The following is a 25811-nucleotide window of genomic DNA, read 5'->3' as shown; positions in this document are numbered from 1 at the left end:
AGATGAGTCTAAACATATCCATAGCAGTTGCCTGTGGGGTGTGGAAAAGAAAAACAAACCATAGACCTATATAGGGGAAAGTCAGCAGAAAGGGAGAAGATGTCATATTTTATCCATTCAACATCAATTCACTTCAGCACTTCGGTTTCAGCCACCACTGCTGTCATACTTTATGGGTGACTTCTGGCTTATAAATATACACTTGACCAACATACATTTAGAAAGAAAAAAGCAGAGTATAAACTAGTTCTACCTGAAAATTGAGAGTCCTCTTTACACCTTATACATTCTTTGGCTCCTTTCTCAGAATAGGTGTTTCTGGGACACACTTGGCAGTTGAACGAACCTGGTTTGTTGCTGAATGTGCCTGGCTTGCAAGGAAAACATTCTGATGTGTACGCCACCCCTGTGCGGTAATGAAAAACAGAGCATGGGAGGAGGACCCAATACGAACAAGCAAATCAGCACCTACTTCTGCATCTACCCAGAAGTGAGGGAGAAATATTTACAGTAAGGTCAGCCCAAATCTTTTATCTTATTCATCCAGCACTAAGAAAGCATTTACTGTGTGCAAGGAACTGCACAATCAAGTCAGCAAACAAGTGATAAGTTTTGATAGAGGTATAGTACTTGTATTAACTGAGCTGTCAAAAGACAACTCCACTAACTCAAAAATGAGATAAACCCTAAGGTTCCCTCTAATTCTATAGGCCTGTAATTATCTGATCCTTATGATAACCCATTCCCTTTTTTTTCCCACTGCTGATTAAGTCACAGGTAAGACCTAGGAATGGCTTGACTTCTCCTCTGGTTTGTAATTCCAGCCTTTGTCAGCAGATGTCCTTATGACTAATGAGTTAACACATTGTTCACAGGAACAAGCCCACATTGAACATATTAAAATGTAAGCCAAAGTTTAATAAAGGAGAATCACTGCTTTAATTAAAAATATGCTTAATTGAGAATGAACCATGCCAGGGTTCATCAGCTGCTCTCCTGGGTCAGAAATTGCCCAGTTGATTCAGACAAGCACAAAAGGTTTAGGGAAGAGTCAGGTCAAGATGTTTACTGTTATTTTTATGGATATAGCAGTGACCAGGTCATCAGTTCCCTGAGTAAGCCCAATGTCTGGCACAATAGACATTTCTCAGAGGAATAATAGGGTCTTATTAACACAGAGACATGTTTTTTGTTTACAGACATCTAAAATTGTCATCATGTTTACTCTTTTTTGCAATGATTAAATAATTTAGTTCAAGTGTACAAGAAAAAAAGAAAACATCTGCCGATTTCTTAGGAGTAAAACCAGGGTCTCCAGACCTATATGATTTCCTAACATATTAATTTCTGTTCTATAAACCTTTGAACCACCCAAACCAAAACATTAATATTTAGTAGTCACTAGTGACTACTAAACCAGACTGCCATGAAATACCTTCAATTGTGATATTTTTTACCAGCACAGGCTTGACCGCCTTAGAACCCATAAGGATGCCTGTAGTTCTCCAGTAGAGTATGTTTGTACCTGATTTCAGCATTACCTATAAAGAGAAACATAAAGGCACTCAGGTCAGATAAGCCATGCCATTTCCCACACCTAAAAGCTACTCCCTTACATACTTTTTCAATCCATACAATAAAACGCCATTAATTTAAAACCCACAGATTTAAGTCCACTGTTAATTCTGACCTAACCTCCGCTGAAGTTTACACTTTCTTAAAAGAAAAAAAAATGGAGTTTGCTAATCCACAAAATATATTAAATAGAAAAGAAGAAATCTTCAAGTCTAAACAAACACATAAAATGATTCTCAAACCATTTGCATGAAGTCTTAGTTTATATTTAAAAAGAATCCATTTTAGAGGGTGAAAGTCCCTCAGCCCACTTGTATATTTACAGGTTGCCACTATTTATAAGATCTTTGAGTTCTGAAAACAAAAGGCAACAGAATGAGTTTGTTTATTTTAAAAAAATATTTAATAAAAATACAGCAACAATAACAAGAAAAAATAGGACTGTTCTTATGTGATAATCTGATTTAACTCTCTTACTCTAGAACATTAATACTACTATATGTAGTATTGGTTTCCTTTGCTACTGGAATATTTGCTAATTGTAAAATCAAACTAATTTTCTTATAAATTTCATGTTTATACAGGTAAGTGAACTAATTTTAAGAGTTCCTTGCTTTCTTATTTACCCCCCTTATTCTTCTATGCAGTCTCTGGTTGGACAAATTCAAGCTGTATAAAATTACAATCCACCCAACTATTTCAGTGAAGTAATAAATTAAGTAAAAGTAGTGCATTAAGCACTTTCCCTTGTATTAAATCTTTTTAAGTGAAGAAAGCATATTTGTTTTTAAGGGTTACTTGTACCTTCAAAGCCCAGCTAACTGGGTGTTAAAGTATATGGATCTTAAATGTTATTAATATTATTATCAGATATACAGATTTTTTAAAATATTCTGAAAGGGTACATTATATTAATCACCCAAGGATGAGGTACCTGCTACAACCACAAAGACAAGGATTGATGGTCACTTATTGAAATAGAGCTCGATCTACATTGTAGGCACCATATTAGGCTGTTCCCACATATCTTCTGATTTAATCATGCAAAGATTATTCCTATTTTGCAAATGAAAACATCAGACACAAAGAGATTAAGCAAATTGCCTAAAGAAACACAACTATAAACCAGAGTTAGATATTAAATCTATGTCTCACTCCAAAGAGACAGTGCCTCAAATAATAACAGATTCACTGAATCGTTACCTGATAATTGCCTTCAAGCATTTAAGGAGCTGTCCTGTAAGGAAGCAGGCAGTTACTTTACTTCATGTAACTAGAGAAGGTAGAATTTCAACCAATGTGTGGCAAATAGGGAGGAGGCAGGTTGAGGCTCCAAACATAGATAAATTTTGTGATAAACAGAGCTGTTCAACAAATGGAGACAGCATAGTACCCAACAAAACAAGCTTGAATATCACTTGTTGGGCACAGTGCAGCAAAAGATAAAAGGAATTCACAGATCCTTCCGATGACAAGAGCCACTCATTTGATCACATATGACAGGCACATTTACAAACTTAGAAACTCAAATGTTTTGTATATTAGCTTTGAACAGCCTTCTTTCTCATGGATGCCCCTTTGAAAGGGAGGAAAATTAGACTATGATGGGAAGGGGAAGGAAAAAGAAACTAACAAGAAAGAAAAAGGTAGGAAAAGACCCTGAAAATTGGAAGCTGAGTCCATGAAACTAGGGGTAATTTTTTCCCTAACCAGAAATCATCTAAATTAATAGTTAATTTTGATTTTTTTTCTTAAAATACACTTTTTTTTAAAGTTATGAAAGGAAGGGGAAGTTGGGAAAGAAGAAGAAAAGGTTGGGAAAAAAAAAAAAAAGAAGAAGGAAAAGTTGGGAAAGAAGAAGGAAATACAAAGAGACTTACAGAATGAGAGCCCCATTCTCCATTGTCTGTAAGTTTTACCCACTTGTCAGTGGTGGTGTCCATCTCCTGGCACTGATCATTTTGAATCTGTGGATTAAACACAAGGGCCCTAGTAAAGTGTCTTGAATAACGGCTTTAATTAAATTTTGTACCCAGCACAGACTGCAAGAACCTCGTTCAATACATTCTAAACAATGGCCGTGAGTAATTCTCAGTAAGTAAACATACCGAGACCTCTGGAGCCTAAGTGACAACTGCATATGACTGAGTCGTTCTAGGTAAACTACCTTCATTATTGTAACAAAAAGGCTAGCTCATTAGAGAGAGGAATGTGGGAGAAGATTCACAATGCACACTAACACAGTGACTAACACTGACAACGCACAGAAAGGAGACAAAGTACAAAACAACTACCCAACTTACCCAAACTTTTTCATAGCTTGCATTCACCATGTAGGCCCAATAGCATAAAAATCAACAAAGCTGTTCTTTATAATATTTGCAGCAGTAAAATTTTAAATTAAAAATAAATAAAGTATACTTTGTTTTCCATTCCCTAGGACCTAATCCAAATGCAAAAGCACAAAGTGTTTGGCGTTAAAGATATCTGTAGACATTTGAATTGGCATGGCAAATGATTAACATTTACCCCCAAATAAAAATTTGGCTATGACCAAAGTCAAAGTTCCAAATTTTTATTTGGGGGTAAACGTTAATCATTTGCCATGCCAATTCAAATGACTACAGATATCTTTAACACCAAACACCTTGTGCTTTCCAGGCAATTCTTCCAAAATGTCAAGGAGTTGGGACACTACTTTTCCAGGTCTACAATGAATACAGAGACATCAAAAAGTTAGGCCACCTTTCCAATATTGCAAAAGAGCAACAGATTAGAGTTAAAATAAGATCTCATCACCTATATTCCCACCAAAAGAAATGGCTCGCTCTTTCATCTCTAAATCATTTTGCTTCTTCACTCATCTTCCCAACCAATCTACAAACATTAAAATGTTCTCCTTAAGAGCTATTCCCTAAAGACTTACTAACTAAAAAATAGACCCTATTGCCATCCAAATGCCAGAGAATATCAGCTACTGAGAGTACTTACTTTAATTGAATTTAAGTGTCATATTTATATTATAAGCATAATGACCATTCTAATGCAAGTGTTAACATAATTAAAAGCAGATATGGACCCTGAATATACCTTTAATGGTCAATGTGTAGATAAGCTGAAAGCTTTTTTTATCACTGAAAGCAGATGTCATATGTTATCCTGACATTCTCCTGGCATTCTGGAGACCTGTAAAACCTAAGTCTAATCACTTAGTCTCTCTAGGCTTCAGTTTCATCATTATTTAAAAAAACAAAAAAACAAAAAAAACAAAAAACAAAAACAGAAGGGCTGAATGAAAGTTTCATATAGTTCCAAAATTAAATACTTTGTTGTTGTTAATTATGTAATGCCCATATGTACAACTCTCAGAGAACAGCATATTTCAATCTGCAAACACTTCCTTTCCATTAACCATTAGTATGATGACCATGAAGTTTTGACCTTCTGAATCAATAAATTGCAACCTCTAAAGCTGCAACATCAATAGAGGAAGGAACATGATTTTGCCATCCCTTTTCAGATTATAACCAGAACAAAGGCATCGCTGAAAGGAAGTAATGAAACTTATTGACATATCTCAAAGAACTTATTGGACAAAACAAATCTAAACACTTATTCTAATAAATAGATAACTGCTTTGCTTCTTAACTTTATTTCAGTTTTAGCAATGTTGCCAAAAATGTCCAACGAAACAGGGAATTGTTCACTTCCAGAAGGATTTTGCAAACAAAATGCAGCTTAAACATAAATCTGTTTGAATGTTGCTTAACATCTTAAACTCATCAAAAGATATTAGTACTAGGAGACTCCTTGAAAGATATTGTCACATAATCTACTTTATAGAAGTGAATGCTAAGTTCCAGAAGGTTTACTTAATTGCTCAATAACACAGTGTTAACAATTGCAGAGTTGGGACTACAGCCAGAATCTCTTGACTTCAAATATAAAGCTCATATTTTCATGAAAAATCTCTCTTGCTACCAAACTTCTGATTTAGAAATTCCCATTTCCAACAACACAAATTTGTTTTAGAATGTTCAGTACATTTGTTTCTGAAATCTGGACTGCAGAAACATTTTTCAAGATAGTCTCCCATTTATAAGCACAACACATACTTGGTTTGGTGTGAGAAGTCAATCTGAGAACATTTGCTCAAGCATTTGTGTCATGATAAATATTTACTAGATTAGATACTGTTTATTAATAATAGTTAAGTAACTTTAGTGGTGACAGCTTATTTTGTTAGGTGATTATCTTATCTTCTGTAATGTTATTTAATTTTTTTTCAAAGACATCAATATCCCATTCATTGATGTTTTTAGACTGTACAAAATTCACAGAATCAGAAATATGCAGCCACTTCTACTTTTAAAAAAAAATTTCTCATAAATGCACTTAAATAATTCTTGTTAGCAAAAAATATTTGAAATTGCAAAGATAAAAAATTTTTAAGTGAAAACTCAAATTGGTTTAAAAAACACAGTTTTGACAGAATACTATCTGTAGCTACAAAAAGGTAAAGTAAACATGAATCTTGGAAGAAATATTTGTCACACAAAAACTCAAAACCAAATGGTTATATAATAAGCATAACTAAAAGTTAAATAAGCCCAGTGTTATGCTGCAAGGTGAGATCTCGGAGGTAAAGAAATAATATTAACCAGGAAACAAAATATTATAGAAAAAAATTAAAGTTTTCTTTTAATATCAAAAGGTTCAGTTAACACACACACACATACACACACAAAACTGAGGAAGAATAAAATGGAATGGCAACAACTGACTAAGGGAAATTTACATGAATGTCCCTTAAATAGTAAATTCCAGAATGTAAAAGGTCTTACAAAGAACTCAAAGAAGATGTTGTTGTCGACATACTGGTACTCAAAGAAGACATAACCTGACTTCTTAAGGTGCACAGCATAGATCAAAGACACCGTGCAGTCATCACGATTAGATTCTATGTAGTTTCCACGAGGGATCCAAGAAGAGCTGCGGAAACAAAACCAAGAGGCACTTTACATTAATGTTCTGAAACCTCTTCTGTTCACAAAGCTACGTAACTCAGATTCACGAGTAGTTCCATCAGCAAAGCACAGCAGAAAACACCAGAAGCTTTTCCAGAACTCAAAGGCCAACTTTATTACTGAGAAGAGGTTCATTTCTTATGGCAAATAACTTCCTAAATCTTTTTAAGGTTATATGATTATCTGCTATGAAACTGTTATTTTTCACCCAAAATTTGATTACCAAATAGATAACTAACTTTAGTAGCCTTAGATGGAATTATTCTTTCAGACATCTGCAGTTTTATTTGTAAACCTATACACATGGCAAATCTATAGAAGGGGAGAAAGAGCACCACTAATGATAAATATGTAGATTAACATATAAAGCTATATTTTTTCACCTTAATTTTTTAGGAAGTTGTGTGTCATACGAAATGAACTTATCAGTGATGGACTTGGCTTTTGAGTTCCTAAATCTTTGTAAGGTTATTTTAAAAGCAACTAATTATTTAAAACATAATACCATTGTATTGTACAGTTTATAACATGTTTCTAAATATATGGCAATAGTGTGAAGATAAGGGTATAGATGTAACTAGGGTGTTGTAAAATTTAACATTATATAAAGGTACAATAATAACTCTATGTTACCATAAGGATGCATACAGTAATTTCTGGCCTTTGCAACCTGGGGTTAGCAAAGATATCCTAACATATAACCACAGCAGAAAAAAAGGATAAATTATATTCTTTCAAATTTTAAACTTCTGCTTTTCAAAGGACACTATTAAGAAAACAAAAAAGGTAAAAGCCACAAACTGGGAAGAAGTGTTACACACACAGAGATGTGTGTGTGTGTGTGTGCATATACTATATGTTTATTATATAAATATATACACATAAGAACCCATGCCCAGAATGTACAAGGAACTCCTTTAGCTTAATAATCAAATGACCAAAAAAAAAGTGGAAAATGGGTAAAACAATTTGACTTCACAAAAGTGAATAAACACATGAACAATAAACACATGAAACATGTTTGACATTATCCAGCAGGGAAATGCAAATTAAAACAAGGAGATATTATTTCACACAAACACACGTGTGAATACACTGGAATGGCTAGGGCTAGAACAAAACAAGACTTAACAATACAAATGTTGGTAAATATGTAGAACAGCTAGAACTCAAATATACTACTGGTGGGAGTCTACGATGATATAACCATTTTGAAAAGCTCGGACTTTTTAGAAAGTTCAACATACATCTCCTATATGACCCAACCAATTAAAAAGAAATAAAGAGTATGCAAGCGTGGACGGAGTTTCACTCTTATTGCCCAGGCTGGAGTGCAGTGGCACAATCTCAGCTCATTGTAACCTCTGCCTCCAGGATTCAAGTGATTCTCCTGCCTCAGCCTCCTGTGTACCTGGGATTATGGGCACCTGCCACCATGCCAGGCTAATTTTTGTATTTTTAATAGAGATGGGGTTTCTCCGTGTTGGTCAGGCAGGTCTTGAACTCCCAACCTCAGGTGATCTGCCTGCCTCGACCTCCCAAAGTACTGGGATTACAGGCATGAGCCACCGAGCCAGCCCAGACTGAAATTTACACCGAGAAAATCACACTAGAAGACATTACCTTGAAAAACTTCCGCTTATTCAATTTCTTTTATACATAAACTATTCCAGGCAGAAAAAGAAGCCTTGTCAATATCTCCTGGCCACCAAAACAAAGATCTGAGGTCCCACAACATCCTACTAGTACCATCATCTAAGGAACTCTTTTACTGAAAACACACACTCTCTCAAGGAAATAATCCTATTATCGAGAGATTAAAATAAAGAAATTGGTGTCATTTGGCAAAAAGGTAGAGTGAAAGGAAGGAAGAAAGGAAGGGAGGGAGGGAATGAATATGCCTTTCAACACAGCTAAATAATTCCCCAGCATCCTTAGCTTATGGTAAAAATGTAGGGTTCCTGAGTGGCTACTCTTGTCAGGGGGTAGCCAGAGCCCTAAAGTTGAATTCTCCTAAGCAAATCCATATGAAAGGAAATGTTACATAGTTAATACAAGATAACAGGAAGGGATATAGCTCAAAGACAAACATTTTGTTTTGTTTTTTTCAAAACAGTTTAACATTTCGCCAGCTTTGTGATATGCAAAGTTAATAATCCCCTATAAAAGAGGTAGGAATTAAGCAAAGGTGCTTTCCACCTTAGGTACTTAACCCACTCTCTTTTATAGGAGATAATCAAGTGTCTAAATGAAGGTTATTAATTCTTCCTGTCAGAGGAAAAGAAAAAAGCCTGAAAGTATCTGTTAAAAATCAGAAAAAGGTTAGTACAAACACCAGCGGCTTAACTGTAGCCATAATATGAGCCATAAATATGAGAAAAAATTTTGCTTCTCTAACAGCTTTATTGCATTTTTGCATACAGTGTCTATTATATTCTGAGGGCAATGATTTTAACCTCATGAAAACTCATTGCAATCACTGTCCAAAAAACATGATTCTTTGCAATTAGCTTATCTACCACCACAAACAGTACCAGGATTATCCTCATCTTCTTTCTGGAAAAGAGCAACTACTTTCTTCTCAAATATTCAGTTAAGAGCCAAAGGCTGCTTTGGATTCTTACTTGTTACAGCCGTCTGGCCTGCTGTCAGAAGGGCCCACCACAGTGTCCATGAATGTTGCGATGTTAGAAAATCCTGCCGGCAATTCATCCCATTCATCAAATTTGATGCCACTGCCCAAGGAATAGGTGCCTTCACCACACTTACTGCATACCTGGTTCTTCATTTCTAGATACTCTCCAGAAGCACAGGAGAAAGCTGAAAGGCAGAAGAATGGACAACCCATTACTTAGTCTCCCATCAATTTCCTCCCCTTCATGCCGTCACCAGAATTATTTTCATAAAACTCTGATTGTGTCACACCCTAATGAAAGTGTTTCAAGTCCCCCTTATCACCACATGCATTTCAGAATCTGGTTCCAACCTATTTTTCCAAGCTGACCCCTTGCCCCACCTTCTTCCTGCCAAAACAGAATTCATATCATTCCCATAATATTTCATCTTCTCTCCTGCTGTTGTGGTCTTCTTTCCCAGAGATGTTGGCCAATCCTACCTTCTCTACATGGAACACTTCTGTTCTCAACTCAAAAACCACTCACTTCATAACAGATCCCCTCCCCTGGCCCAATGGGAAGTCAGCTGCACCTCCCTTCATGCTCCTACAGTGCACTTGTTATAATACCTCCATTAAAGCACTTAATTTATGCTAATCAGTGGATAAGCACATATTAAGACAATTTATAAGTTGATGTGAGACTTTGAGCGTTAAGAAAACAAGGATCATTATTTTTGGATTCCTAATTGTATCAGGCACATACTAAGTCCAAATAAAATGCTGATCCAAAGCTGATTAGTTGTTTAGAGTGACAACTAAATATAAAAAGGGAAACAGGAAAGCAGTGCAATAGCTGAACAGGTTATCTCCACTCTGAAAGCATGAGCCCACTTTTTCAATATTCACACCAACCTAGTCATTTCCACCACCATCTTATTTCTGATGTCAAGCTTTCTGCAAACTCTGAGAACTGTACTCAGAGATATTAGATACAGCAATGTGAAGAATAGTTGACACATTACCAAAAAGAAGGCTAAGTTAGTATTCATTCAACAAATGGAAATCAACACCCTCCAAGTACATGGCTCTGTGCAAGATGGTATTAGTGACTCCAACCTGGAAAAGGGCTTTCTAATCCTTTAATCAGGATAGTAAAGAAACAAGGACAAAATGAGACATCCAAATTACTCAATGAAGAAAATCAAATCTCCCAGCAGAATGTAAAGCAGCAAAGCCCCACATTTAGGTAGACTCTTCTCTTTTAGAATACATTAGAAAACTTAGCCAGAAATAAAAATAAGCTAATTTTTGAAAACTAATTAAAGAATTAGAGCTAAAATCCACACACATCTACTTATTCACTGAATTAATATAATGTTTTTCTTGAGAAAACCTTTTTTTTTTTTTTTTTTTTTTTTTTTGAGACGGAGTCTCGCTCTGTCGCCCGGGCTGGAGTGCAGTGGCCGGACCTCAGCTCACTGCAAGCTCCGCCTCCCGGGTTCACGCCATTCTCCTGCCTCAGCCTCCCGAGTAGCTGGGACCACAGGCGCCCGCCGCCTCGCCCGGCTAGTTTTTTGTATTTTTAGTAGAGACGGGGTTTCACCGTATTAGCCAGGATGGTCTCGATCTCCTGACCTCGTGATCCGCCCGTCTCGGCCTCCCAAAGTGCTGGGATTACAGGCTTGAGCCACCGCACCCGGCCGAGAAAACCTTAAAGATGCCGTACAATGAACTTCTAACATTCAAATCAACAACCCCAAATCAGTAAAACATGAGAAAATAAAAAAAGATTATGCAAAGAATGTGGCATTCTGGCTACACAGTCAAAACTGTCCTAGGACGAGGCTGTACCACATCCTAATTCTATGACACTGAGTGAATTATTTCACCTCTCTAGGCCTTAGTTTCTGTCTCTAAAAAAATGAGATAACAATCACAATAGGTACCTTTAAGGGCTATACTGATGGCAGCGGCAGCCCCCCTGGAGTGACCACTGCCATGAAGCCGGCTACTGTGGGGGAAGTGCGGACCAGGCTGCGCATTCCATGGAGCCACTGGGGCAGGAGGAGGCAGCAGCCCTGCCCTTCCAGGCAGACCCAAGTCTCCCTGTGCTCTTGGGGGCCAGAGTAGGCAGGAGCTCCACCATCCTGAGCACACCTGCAGCTGCCCAAGCCATGGCTGTGGACCAGGGCGTCTTGGCACTCTCAGGGGCTCAGGAGAAACCCCTTCCCCTACAGGTGTGGAGATGTCTGCTCCCCCTGCCCCTGGCCTCTCCCTGCTCCTGGTACCCCTTCCAATCTCAGAGCAAGGTAGGGGCTGAGCCCAGGCACTGTGCTGACACATCAGCCTCCTAACACCTCAGCCTCCTCCAGACTTTGGCCACCAACAAGCACAGGAGAGAGACTGAGGCATGGGCTGAAGGCAGCTCGGCACTGGCCTGCAGGCACTCCTTGACCAAACAGCCTGGGTGCCCAGAACAGTGGCAGGAGGCAGAGAGGCTCCTGGACAGAAGGGGATGGGTCCCACAAAGCCCCACCTTCAAGCCAGGGAGGCTCTGAAGCCTGGGGGCTGGGCTGCCAGTCAGTGGGCCAGAGTGGGAACTTGTGGTGCTTTTTCCCGGACTGCCCATGGCCTCCTATTGACCAATCAGCACATACTTCCTCCCTCTGGCTGGCTGAGTCCCAGGCCCATAAAAGCACTGGACTCAGCAGACTCTAACAGATAGGGGATGTCCAGCTGCAGAGCCACTCCAGGGTCTCCTCTCTGCTGAGAGGTGAACAGTAGCTGAGACACCCTGCTTACGAAGAGGAGCTAGTCACTGTGGGTCTCCTCTGAGCTGTTCTGTAGCTCAATAAAGCTCCTCTTCACCTTGCTCACCCTCCACTTGTCCACATACCTCCTTCTTCCTGGACATAGGACAAGAACTCAGGAACCACCAAATGGCAGGGCTAAAAGAGTTGTAACAAACAGGGCTGAAACATGCCCCTTGCTTGCCATGTTGCGGGTGACAAGAAGGAGAGAAGAACTGTGGCCTTTTGGGGATCCCAGACCTAGGAGCTCCCCAGTCAAGGCTGTGACAGCCTCTTTGGGGCTCTGTAGTTCCTGGTGTCTCCAAGCTTCTGGGTGCCACTATATTCCCCGGTGCCAGTGCAGAAGCTGCTTGTGGCATGCCTGGTTCAGCTGCAGCCTCGCAGGGAACCAGTGCCCATGCTGTCACCTGGAGTTGCCCACCCCACCGCAGCTGTCATGCCTGGCTGTGCATGGTAGCCCAAACCCATGCTCACTCACACACCCCTTGCTGCTCTGCACCTGGCTAGCCCTTGGCCAGCATGGGACCCAGGCCAGTAGAGTGAGCCAAACGCAGCCTGCCAGGCCGAGTAGGCAGAACAAGCCCGGTGGGCCTGAGCAAAACTCAGGCAAAGGGACCACTGGCCACAGGAGTTTCCAGCTGGTGAAGTGACACCCCAAGAATCCTGTGGCAATACTGAGAAAATATAGTATAAGGTGGTTAGCGCAGTGCCTGGCATGTAACAAATGCTCATTAAAGCTATTATCACTATCAGCACAACCAACAGAAAAACACAGTTATGGAAAACTGTTTATTTTCAATGGTCTATGGATCATCTAGCATACTCAGAATCAGACATTTGCCTAATATGATAAATAATAATATCGTAAACCAAGACCCTACAGTACATTAAATCAGGGGTCAGCAAACTACAACCTGCAGGGAAAATCCAGCTCACCGCCTGCTTTTGTAAATAAAGTTTTATTGAAACCCAGTCCCGATCATTCATTTACCTACTGTCTATGGCTGCTTTTACACCACAATGGCAGAGTTGAATAGTTGCAACAGAAACTGCATTGCCCACAAAGCCAAAAATATTGACTTCCTAATAAAATAAAGTTATCTTGGAAGACCGTTTAGTGTCCAAAATTGTATTTTAAGTTGATTAACTATAACGTAATAAAAGGTAATATTTTATGATATGTTGTTATAAAGAACTCTAAAAGCTAAAAAAGAGAAGACTGTGTTTGTGAATCTTGTCTTCTAAATATAAAGATGCCATTTCAGAGTGTTCACTGCCCTGTTAATTAAAATCATAAAGAATATTCCCATCTCTTTCCCAAGTGTTTCCATGAAGTCAGAAGGAAAACTGAAAGAAAAAGTTGAAAGTGAATATAATGGATATTTGGTATATACCAGGTGCCGTGCTTGATACTTTACAAACACAGTACATTCTTGTTATTCACAGTAGTTGTGTTATATGAATTTACCCCAAACACTAAATTAATGAATACTGGACCATCATTCCTATGGAAAGTATAGGGTTAGGTTCCTGAGAACCTCTGGTCACATCACCTTTGTCAATCAATCAACACCTAACCTTGTTTAAGTGTATTTCTCTTTAAAGACATCTGATTTAGTATATGTTGTTAATTCATTAATGTTGAATTCATGGTCAACAGAACTATAACTCATGCCTGAATAAAGCTCACCTAACACATGTATTTTCTCTGAAAGGCATAGCACAGCCCTCTCCTACCTAGGAACACTAGCCTTCACGTTGGCACTGTACTTGGAGGGCCATTTTAAGCAGCAAAATCACCCAAAAAATAACTAAAATATTAAACACATAGCACTAAATAAGCCACCAAAAGGACATTTGTTTACAGTATGAGAAAAGCAATAAGAAGTCAAAGTGTCACCTTGTTCATACATGTAGTTGGGTGACTCAAATATCTCACCACTCTGCACATGTCTGCAAATAACTATGAAAGCATTGAGTGTATTAATTTGGGGGTTACAAATAAAGTTTAGCAAGTAGCCAAATTTGCAAATATTGAATCCATGAATAATGAGGATCAACTGTGTTTATAGTAGACTGGTGAGGGAGGAAAGGATTATGCCCATATACCAGATGAGGAAACTGAGCCACAGTGCATTTAAATAACCTAATTAAAAAGGTTAACTGGTTAACAGTTAACCAATGGCAAAGCTGAAACTCAAATTCTGATCTGATTCCAAAGGTGGTGCCTCAAAGAAAATTCAGTTCAAAAAATTATTACAACCGATACAAAAAGGGCAAACAATTCCAACCGAATTAATCACCATACATCACATCATTCTTCATTCCTATCCTGAACTGTTAAACAATGTTCATGTGCATTATACAGCAATCACTATTTTAGCAAAAACCTCATATTTCTTGTGGATTTTTAATGTACTACTCCTAAAACACGCATTAAAAATATTTTTGCAAGTTTCTAACTCCCATAAGTCTAATGACTTTGCCTACAAAAGGAAAATAATAATAATAGCTATCTCAATGAATTCTGGGAATAAATGAGATATATCATATAAAGCATTTAGCATATACCTGGCATGCAGCACATAATAAATATTAAATACAATTATTAATAATTTAGACTGTACGCAGTGGTTCACACCTGTAATCTCAGCACTTTGGGAGGCTGAGGCAGGCAAAGTGCTTGAGGTCAGGCATTTGAGACCAGCCTGGGCAACATGGTGAAACCCCATTTCTACAAAACATACAAAAACTTAGCTAGGCGAGGTGGCACACACCTGTAATCTCACCTACTCGGGAGGCTGAGGCACAAGAATTGCTTGAGCCTGGAAGGCAGAGGTTGCAGGGAGCTAAGATCATGTCACTCCACTCCAACCTGGGCAACAGAGCGAGACTCTGTCTCAAAAAAAAAAAAAAAAAAAAAAAAAAAAAAAAACCCACACAATTATTGATAGTTTACTTTAGGGACATGGGACATACATTTCTATAAGAACTCTGCCAATAGATTTATAATATTACATCTCTTCAGATTAATTATGCAGTCAAATTAGTTGAATAAGTATAGGGCCTTTAATTAATACAGAGAAGCTAGCAAGTCTAAAGCTTTTCACAGTTTAATCATTTGCTACTCCTCAATCTTTTTCATCCTGGAAGTCAGGTCTAGAGACACCTGTCAAAGGAAGAAAAGAGCCACACTTTCTTGGTAAACTTACTCCACAAGATTAAGTCAACAGAGTTAGCACTGCTGACTTCCTTTGACAGCCACCAAAACTACCTGCTTTTCCTTTTATCTTCCATCCTAGCCTCATCCACTCTCTATGTCAATACTGCTACCTTGGCATTTGTTCTTTAATTAGATTATCAGGTTTTTTAATAATCTTAAAGACTACACTATTTTCATTCAGATTTTTTATCATACAACATAGGAATCTTTCAACAAGCAGTATGATAGACAGTTATTATTAATAGCTATTGTTAGCTGTTGTGAACGTGAATTTACCATATTTACTTTGAATCAATTAGTCATTTCTAATTTTTCTTCTTCAACAACTTTGAAGTCTTAGAGAAACTGAATTAAAGATAGGCAAACTCCAAAGTTTTTAATGAGAACAGAAAGACTAACTTATTTGCCTAAGGTCTTAGGCACTACTTAACAGTGGCCTCAAGTATTTCACAATAGTTTACCTAAGCACCCAGTGAAAGAGTGACATTTAAAAACCCAGCATCTTGAAGTCTAAACTGTAACCAAGAGGTCATTTGCTGCACTCACTGTTCTTTTTCTCAGCTTTATGCCTCTTCTTTTCTGACATTTATTTCTGCTACTGTGAATCTGTAAAGGTTCAAATATGCAGGTGTGAATAATCAGATATGGAAAAAGCACTTATATTAGTCCTTCACCAAGTAGCAAATATCTTAGGCAATTTACTTAACCTCTGTGCTTCCACTTATTCATACTTCAGCATCCCTTTCTCTCTCCTACAACTGCTTATAATAATCCACTGAGACTACAGAAACCACTCTGAAAATAAACAGTGTTGAAAATTCAAAGCACTGCTATGATCATGCAACCACCAAGTACAATATGCCAAATAACTGTTACTGAATTGAATCATTTATAGCTGATTATCATCTATGATTTATACCTAACAATAAAGAACATCTATTTTTAATCATTGTACCACAGGGCTACGTAGTTTTGCTTTTTCTTCCTCCAGAGACCTCATGTTTTGAAAGACTGGCTGCCTTACATTTATTCATAATTTACTCATTTTTGCTCTTTTTAATCAAAGTTTTTATTACTAAAATATGTTTTCTAAACAGTAAACAGCAATAGTAAGTAATAATAAATGGATTTTCAATTTAGTTGTTTAATGAGATGATGATACAGTGAATCTATGCAAACTTACTACAGATAAATATCTGGGAACAACATTGTGGCTTTCTCAGAGCTTCCATGATAGTCTCATCTAGACTGATCTTCCTCAAAATAAATCAAATTTACATCTCACTAAGTATAAATGCACTGTAATCCATCTTGTCAATTAATATTAGCTAAGTATAATTATATATATTTGTGGGGAAATATAAAGTAAATCAATTCCAGAATCAAGACAAGCCAATATGTCTATTTTTCTTCAATGGGTTAGTCTTGTTTAAATAAGATAAATAAGGTTCAAACCACAGACATTCTTATATTGACTACATGCTGATGCTCTTGCAACTGTTCTTACTATTACTCACTGCCATTAAGGGTAACACAAAGAAAGAGAACAATGCTTAGTGTGTGTACCTCACAAATAAGTTCTACTTCTATCTCTCATTTAGCCAATTAATTATCATTACAGATAATTAAAACTTTAAGTGCCTGCCAGATTTATTATCATTCTTTTCACACACACACAAAAAGCAGAAAATGGCATCTAAGAGAGACTGAACAGCATATTGAATCCAGCAAATCTCAGAGTTTCTTTCTCCTTAAGTACCAGTGATAAGGACAGCACTTGAACACTGTCCTTTTAAGTTGTTATTTGTGAAATTCTTACAGAGGAAAAAGTAATCTATAATTCTCATTTTATAAAAATAAAAGTGTGATAGGGAAAGTCAAACAGTACACTAAAACAGGCCATTTCTTGCTGATATTCTCTTATTCACAGTAAGACAGATTTGTCCGCTGGCTGAAGGGAGTTCTTGTTCTAATTGGAATTTTTTTTTTTTTTCAATCCTGAGGGTATTTTTCATGACAAAATATACAAGGCAACAATGAAAGCTGGTTGTGAGTACATCAACTATCTGTCATGTTCAATTTAAGGCTGGAGGAGGAGAAAGGAAGGTAACACTGTCCAAATACTAACAGTAGCAGACATTCCAATATTCCTATCAGAAGAGAATATTCATTAGCATTAGAAGATATATCAGTATTGCACTATAATTCACAAGTTATGTGATTTGAAGCATGATTTGATCACAGAATGAATAAATCTGTGACATGTAATAACAACAATTAAAACCATCAGAATCACCAAAAGAGACCTTTGACATTATCTGATCTAAACCGCCCCAATTTAGATTCCAAGTTTCTTCTTCTGTGTAATCATAAGCAATCCAGTTCAACTTTTCTATAGTTTCTAGTAGCAGACTTTCTAACAGACTCCATGACTCTCTACCCAATAACCCCATGGTTACCATGAAGTCAGAAGATTTTACTATAACTAAACTGAGAAAAATCCACTGTCTTCAAGTGAAAAAGAATAGCATTAGAAAAGAACTCAGCAGAAAAAAAGAAAAAAAAGAAAACAAAAATAAAAGGAAAAAAATCAACTCTGCCTTAAAAGTCACAGACGTGAGTTCTAGCTCCAGCAGTCACTTAGCCATCTGAAGTAACAGATACAAAGCTGCTACGTCAGCTCTGAAGTGGCATGATAAAATTATCAGAACTGAAATCTTAAAGCCCAATCCCACCAATAACAATTTTTAATTTTTCACTAAGAGTTGGGGGTGAAGTTGTAGGACATAGGGATATAATTTGCAAGTTATTTGTGAAATTCTCAGAGAAGAAAGAGAAACCTGTTTTCATCTTTCATTTTACGAAAACAAAAGTGAGATGGAGATACACAGAAGAGTACAGTAATATGAACCCATTCTAGCTAGCATTTCCTAACTCACTGTTCCCTGAAAAGACTATTTAGTGAAAAGTACTGCCTCTGTCTCTCTGAAAACTAATTTCACATCCAACATCCTTTCCAGTGGGTCTTCACATGGCCCTATCAAGTGGAAGTATATGATTATCACTGCACTTCTTAGGACTTATCAGCCAGAAGCTTGAGAATTTAAAAGTAGAAGCCAACTCCTGGCAGGAAAACTGATCCGTGTGACACCACAGATAGTAATCCCCATTAAATTAGCAGAGGCTAGATTTAAAGCTCCTATCTTTTTATAAGAAAAGCTAACTAAGGAATTTTCAATCTGTGAAAGAAAAAAATAGAAACGTATTTTATTGCAGCTTCTTGACGTCAATGTTTGATGGCGGAGGGGACAAATCTCAGTTCATTGGGCACAGGATGACACAAGGCTTACAGAAAAAACGACAACAGCGAAGGTCAAGGGAAGAAAAATGTTCAGAGTACGTGATGAGGTCACCCAAGGGGGCAAAACAATGCATCCGTGAAATCAGTTTTCTCAAGTTCCAATTATGCCGTACCACTTTGGTTCTTATCATCCTAAACTTTTCCTCATCCTTAAAAAGTGTCAGTCACCTTCTACTTCTTGATAGTCTCTGACTTTGGTTCCGCAGTTTTGAGGGCTGAGTTTTCTCATCTCCTCATAAAACACTTTTTTCAGAGAAGTTCCCTCAACCATAGCTCCCATCAAACAATACGATTGACCTAAAGTCTGATTTTCAGCTTTTCTCAACTGTTTTCATCTCATTTCCCAATCTGATTAATTCTAACCTTTCAGCTACCACTTGTGTGTTACTGAGGAGGTTTAACTTTGTCTTTGCACACTTGGAACTCAACGCAGCAACATTCCAACTAAGCCTTCTGAGGACAAAATATTTGACAGCATTTTGTATATCAATTTGTCCCTTTATGTATAGAATAAATTTTTACAAATCTGATTAGACGTTTGTGTTTCACCTACAAAAATAAAACACTAAAGTCAGTCTCTAATTTGGTGGCACAAAAGTTATTCAATCTATAAACATTCCAGTGTCCTGCAGCTTTCTGAGGAGCCATGAAAGGATTACATATTCTATCCATAAGGAGTTTATTCTGCTCTAGGAAGAAATTCTATAGTTGGGAAAAGTGTCATTTTTTTTCCTAATACCGATTAAACAATGAAAGGATATTCTGTGTATCAAGTACCAAACAATATGCTAGGTTCAGGGGGAAAAAAAAAAAACACAGGCTAATCAACTTATTATATATGAGGATATAGCAACAAACATCTCCTAAATTCTAAATGTCACTCTCTCATCTTTCTGAAAAATATAGACAATTAAGAATAAAATCTACTACCAGGTATGGTGTTTGGTACCTAGGTACTCAGGAAGCTGAGTCAGGAGGATCACTTGAGCCCAAGATTTTGAGACTACAGTAAATTATGATTGTGCCTGTGAATAGCCACTGCACTCCAGCCTGGGCAGCATAGCAAGACTCATCTCTAAAAAATTATTTTATTTTTATAAATACTTAAAAAATAAGAATACAATCTATAAAGAGAACATTAATCAATTAAAAATGACCCATAAAACAACATATCTGAGCCTTTAGATGTCATCTTTTAAAAAGTTCATTTATCACTCCAGCATATCAATTTGTGTCACATTTCTATCAAGAGGTAAATGTTAGGGGCATGCAGATGCCCCAGGATGGGGATAAGCACTTGTTCAATATATACTAGCAGTGTATTCCAAAGAGACAGTCCCCATACACATTAAGAACATAGACCCAAATTCTAGGCTTCCTGGTTTCAAATCTCAGTTCCCCCTTTGACCTAAATGTCTGACTCTGAGCTATTGTTTTAGTTTCCTAACTGCTTTTTAAAAAGTGGGGGGGAAAGGCAAGGTAATAAAAATATCTATTTTACAAGGATGATGTAATGACTAAATGAATTTGAATGAATGCAGGTAAAGCATTTACAGTTATACCCGGCATATAGCAAGTAAAGATTGGCTATTATTTTTTATTATTATTTCAGCTATTATTATTACTGTTGCTATATTATTATATAATTATGATTCCAGGACTGTAGATCACATTTTATCACCTCATTTAACCCCCTTAACCACCTGTGAATGGCTGTCTCCAGGTCAAAGTCCAGAGTCCTTGGTAGGACAGAGAGGAGTCGGCCAATTGAGTTGCCAGAATCTCTGGCCCTTCCCACATTCTCCCTGAGTGCCAGCCATCCAGATCTCACAGAGCACCCAGGAAAACCAGATGCTGCTCCACTTGGCACCTTCATCCTGTTTCCAACATCTGGAATGTCGCTTGCATCAGGTTAAAGAACTTCTTCCTTCAGAATTCACCTCAGAGAGCCTCAGAGAATTAACATACATGGCTCAGGAAGTGTGATGCTTCCAGCTTTGTTCTTTTTGCTCAAAATTGCTTTGGCTATTCAGAATCTTTTGTGATTCCATATGAGTTTAGGATTTATTTTTATATTTCTAGAGATTCTTGAGATTTTAATAGAGATCGCATTAAATCTGCAGATGACTTTGGGTAGTAAGAATATTTTAATAATACTAAGTTTTCCAATCTATGAGCATGGGATGACTTTCCATTTATTTGAGTCTGCTTTCTTTAATCAGCGTTTACCATTTTCAATGCACAAGTCTGTCACCTCCTTGTTTAAGTTTATTCTTAAGTATTTCATTTTTTTGATGCTATTATACATAGGATTGTTTTCTTGATTTCTCTTCAGATAGTTCATTATTAGTGTACAGAAATGCAACTGTTTAAAATTTATTTTGTATCTTATAGCTTTGCTGACTTTATTTACTAGTTCTAACAGGTTTTTGTGTATGTGTATGGAGTCTCTAGGGTTTTCTACACATAAGATCTGCAGACAGAAATAATTTTGCTCCTTCCTTTCTGATGTGTACGCATTTTATTTCTTTTTCTTGCCTAATTGCTTTGGCTAGGACCTTCAGCATTATGTCGAATAGAAGTGGTGAAGGTCAACAGGCTCCTTGCCTTATGCCTGATCTTAGAAAAAAAAGCTTTCCATTTTTCAAAACTGAGTATAATATTAGCTATGTGCTTGTCCTATGTGGCCTTTACTGTGTTGAGGTAATTTCCTTCTATGTCTAATGTTAAGAGTTTGTATCATAAAAGAGTACTGAATTTTGTCAAATGTTTTTTCTGCATCTATTGAGATGATCATGTGACTTTTGTCTTTCATCCTAATTATGTGGTATATCACATTGATTGAGCTGCATATGTTAACTCATTCTTGAATCCCAATGATAAATCCCACTTGGTCATGACATATTATTCTTTTAATGTGCTATTAAATTCAGTTTGCTATATTTTGCTCTAATCTTTACTTTTTCCCTCCTTAGGCCAGTTTTTAGCTTAGCAGTTTATTCTTTTGCTAGTTCCTTGACTTGTAATGTTAGGCTGCTTGAAATATGTCTTTTCTTAATGTAGGTACTTATGCTATAAACTGCTTTTGCTGCATCAAATAAGTTTCAGTATTTTTTTGTTTCCATTTTCATTTGTCTCAAAATATTTTCTAATTTCCCTATGATTTTTTCTTTGACCCTATGGTTGTTTAAGAGTGTGGTTTAATTTTCATGTATTTATCAACTGTCCCATTTTCCTTTTGTTGTTGATTTCTGGTTTTACTCCACTGTAGTCAGAAAAAAATATTTGGAATGATTTCAGTCTTCTTAAATTTGTTAAGAATCATTTTGTGACCTAGTATATGATTTATCCTGGAGAATGTTTCATGTGTTTTAAAAGAACACGCATTCTGCTAGTTTTAGGTGGAATGTTCTATGCATACCTGTTAGGTTCATTTGGTCTATAAAGCTGTTTAAGTCTGCTGGTTTTGTTTTTGTTTGTTTGTTTGTTTTTGCGATGGAGTCTCACTCTGTCACCCAGGCTGGAATACAATGGCATAGTCTCAGCTCACTGCAACCTCTGCCTCCCAGGTTCAAGCAATTCTCCTGCCTCAGCCTCCCAAGTAGCTGGGACTACAGGTGCATGCCACCACATCTGGCTAATCTTTTGTATTTTTAGTCAAGACAGGGTTTTACCATGTTTTACCATGTTGGCCAGGCTGGTCTGGAACTCCTGACCTCATGATCCACCCGCCTCGGCCTCCCAAAGCACTGGGATTACAGGTGTGAACCACCGCACCTGGCCTGCTTTCTTTACTGATTTTTCTGTCTACATGATCTGTCCATTATCGTAAGTGGGATATTTTATTCTCCTACTGTTATCGTATTACAGTCTATTTTTCCCTTCAGAACTGCCAATGCTTGCTTTACATATTTAGATACTCTGATGTTGAGTGCATATATATTAATAATTAATTCTCTCTTCATGTTGAGTTGACCCTTTTATCATTATGTAATCAAACTTCCTTGTTCCTTGTGACAGTTTTTGACTTAAAGTCTATTTTGTGCAGATAGTGTAAGTCTGCTTATTTCTTAAGGTCCATTAAATATGGGTTATACCAATAGATTTGAGGAAAAAAAAGTCTGTATTCAATTTTTTTACTTGTCTGCATATAGCACTGTTTTATCTAAAGCAACTAAATATTAGAAGTTTATAACCAATTATTCAAATACTAGACTATAAACATTTATATGCATAAATATATAAAAGTCATGTTTGAAGCCACATTAATTTACTATACTCTGTATGAGAAATACAAAAATAAACTATGCACACATATATACAACACATTATACACACATATATACACTTCTATATACATTTATATTTATGTATTACTTCATATGAATTATTGATTCACATTTTCTAAATACTGAAGCACAAGATTAAACAAAGTCCCTAAGACTATGACTGATCTGATGCTTTCCTACCAAATGAAATTAAAGATATCTTAGTCATCTTCATTTAGAAAGTGATGTGTTATATAGCTGAAGAACAAATCAATGGAAAAAATAGGAAAAGAACATGGTATACTAAGGTTGTACCTGAAATCATGGACTCAGATATATTTTAAAGAATAAGCAATTGAAGAGATAGACTCCCCAAATAAATGTGAGAATATAAAAGGAAGAAATGTATTATGTTTATTTCCGCTTCAGAGTTCCAGACTTGTCGGAAAAATATGTAAAGGAACTCTCTCCCTACTTGTATCCCAGATCAGACCTTTATTTCTAAGGCTTGGTTTGAAGCAAAAGGGCTTTGTCCCAAATGAGAAAGAAAGAGAGAACATAGCCCAGGAAACCGCTCTATCCTCTCTGATGATCTAAGAACATCCAATGAACCTGAGAGGTTCAAGGAAAGATTTTAGAAGCCATTGTTCTTCAAGAATAAATGAGGAGAATGACCCAACAGTGAAGAAGAGATGGATTGGAACAGGGGTTATATCCCTTTGGTTTGAGATTAAAACAAAGAGTGTTGTGGTTCAGAAACGGCATGCTACTTGCAAGACCTTGAATGATGGATGATGCCCACAGATGCTAAACTCTTGGCACCACAGCCTTGAGAGAAGTGCCAATGTTTCCCATGGCTGAGCCTGGAGCTAGCAGAGAGGAGAGAGATGAGATCATCTCAGTGGCCTGCCAGAGCAACTGATGAGTTCTCCACAGCAGAGAGGACAAAAGGACAATGGGGATCAGTGTCAATTAACAACCAGAAGCCTCTTCATTCTATTTCCTGAGCCCTGTAAGCTTCAGAGTCACATATACCCCAGGGTTCTGGAACAACAAAAACTGATACTTGACTTCTCATTAACTTCATTCAGAGGAGCCTTGCAGCCAGATCTTATGTAATCGTTAAAAAACAAATGTATAATATAGCTTGCCAATCAATTCTCTGAAAAAATTTACAACTGCTTCATAAACATTCCTATAATCCCTTTCCTCAGGAAAGGCCTCCCCCACTGCTTCTTCCTGAGAAAGAAGAAAAGAGATACCCAATTACATTTTAAAGAATTTTTAACAATTCCCACAAAGGTCAAATTCTGGGTTTCATTTTATTTTGAGACATTAAGATCTGTGTAAATCATGTTGCACACAATCACTCTCCTAAATATTCTTCACTTACTTTAAGCTGCTGTGTTCCACTACTTAATTTTCTTTTTCTGTATGAATCAATTGGTGGGTCCACCACTGAGTTTTATGTCACCCTTATGCAGACCTGGAAGTTTCTCCAGGCTGCCATCTTCAAGTGGCAAGTTAACCCTGTCAGGCCTCTGAGCCAAAGCTAAGCCATCATATCCCCTGTGACCTGTAGGTACACATCCAGATGGCCAGTTCCTGCCTTAACTGATGACATTCCACCACAAAAGAAGTGAAAATGGCCTGTTCCTGCCTTAACTGATGACATTACCTTGTGAAATTCCTTTTCCTGGCTCTTCCTGGCTCAAAAGCTCCCCCACTGAGCACCTTGTGACCCCCACCCCTACCCACCAGAGAACAACCCCCTTTGACTGTAATTTTCCTTTACCTACCCAAATCCTACAAAACAGTCCCACCCCTATCTCCCTTCTCTGACTCTCTTTTTGGACTCAGCCCACCTGCACCCAGGTGAAATAAACAGCCATGTTGCTCATACAAAGCCTGTTTGGTGGTCTCTTCACACGGACGCGAGTGAAATTTGGTGCCGTGACTTGGATCGGAGGACCTCCCTTTGGAGATCAATCCCCTGTCTTCCTGCTCTTTGCTCCATGAGAAAGATCCACCTGCGACCTCAGGTCCTCAGACCAACTCGCCCAAGGAACATCACACCAATTTTAAATCAGGTAAGCAGCCTCTTTTTACTCTCTTCTCTAACCTCTCTCACTATCCCTCAACCTCTTTCTCCTTTCAATCTTGGTGCCACACTTCAATCTCTCTCTTCTCTTAATTTCAGTTCCTTTCCTTTTCTCCTAGAGACCGGAGACACATTTTATCCTGGACCCAAAACTCTGGCGCTGGTCACGGACCAGGAAGACAGTCTTCCCTTGGTGTTTAATCACGTGGGGACACTTGCCTGATTGTTCACCCACATATCAGAGGTGTCTGACCACACAGGGACACCTGCCTTGGTCCTTCACCCTGAGCGGCCAGCACCACTTTTCTGGGGGGGCAAGAACCCCCCAACCCCTTCTCTCCCTATCTCTACCCTTTCTCCGCTTTTCTGGGGGGCAAGAACCCCCCAACCACTTATCTCCGTGTCTCTACCCCTTTCCCACTTTTCTGGAGGGCAAGAACCCCCCAACCCCTTATCTCCATGTCTCTACCCCTTCTCCACTTTCCTGGGGGGCAAGCACGCCCCACTCCTTCTCTCCATGTCTCTGCTCTCTCTTTTCTCTAGGCTTGCCTCCTTCACTATGGGTAACCTTCCACCCTCCATTCCTCCTTCTCCCTTAGCCTGTGTTCTCAAGAACTTAAAACCTTTTCAACTCACACCTGACCTAAAACCTAAACGCCTTATTTTCTTCTACAATGCCGCTTGACACCAATACAAACTCGACAGTGGTTCCAAATAGCCAGAAAATGGCACTTTCGATTTTTCCATCCTACAAGATCTAAATAATTCTTGTCATAAAATGGACAAACAGTCTGAGGTACCTAACGTCCAGGCATTCTTTTACACATCA

At 37.8% G+C, this 25811-nt stretch overlaps 1 protein-coding gene across 4 annotated transcripts in view; it reads right to left on the bottom strand.

Moving 5' to 3' along the window:
- Positions 1-25811, bottom strand: part of ELAPOR2 (endosome-lysosome associated apoptosis and autophagy regulator family member 2) — a 177123-nt gene that overhangs the window by 60685 nt on the left and 90627 nt on the right. For all 4 annotated transcript variants that reach the window (XM_005550345.4, XM_005550346.5, XM_005550348.5 and 1 more), the window contains 5 exons: positions 9227-9422; positions 6420-6567; positions 3456-3542; positions 1436-1541; positions 254-406 (listed from right to left, as the gene is read on the bottom strand). In XM_005550345.4, the coding sequence (XP_005550402.3) occupies positions 254-406; positions 1436-1541; positions 3456-3542; positions 6420-6567; positions 9227-9422 (690 nt within the window). The remainder of the gene's footprint in view (positions 1-253; positions 407-1435; positions 1542-3455; positions 3543-6419; positions 6568-9226; positions 9423-25811) is intronic.

This window comes from Macaca fascicularis, chromosome 3 (assembly GCF_037993035.2).
Source record: "Macaca fascicularis isolate 582-1 chromosome 3, T2T-MFA8v1.1".
Taxonomy (NCBI): domain Eukaryota; kingdom Metazoa; phylum Chordata; class Mammalia; order Primates; family Cercopithecidae; genus Macaca; species Macaca fascicularis.
This window is presented reverse-complemented; position numbering and strand designations above follow the sequence as displayed.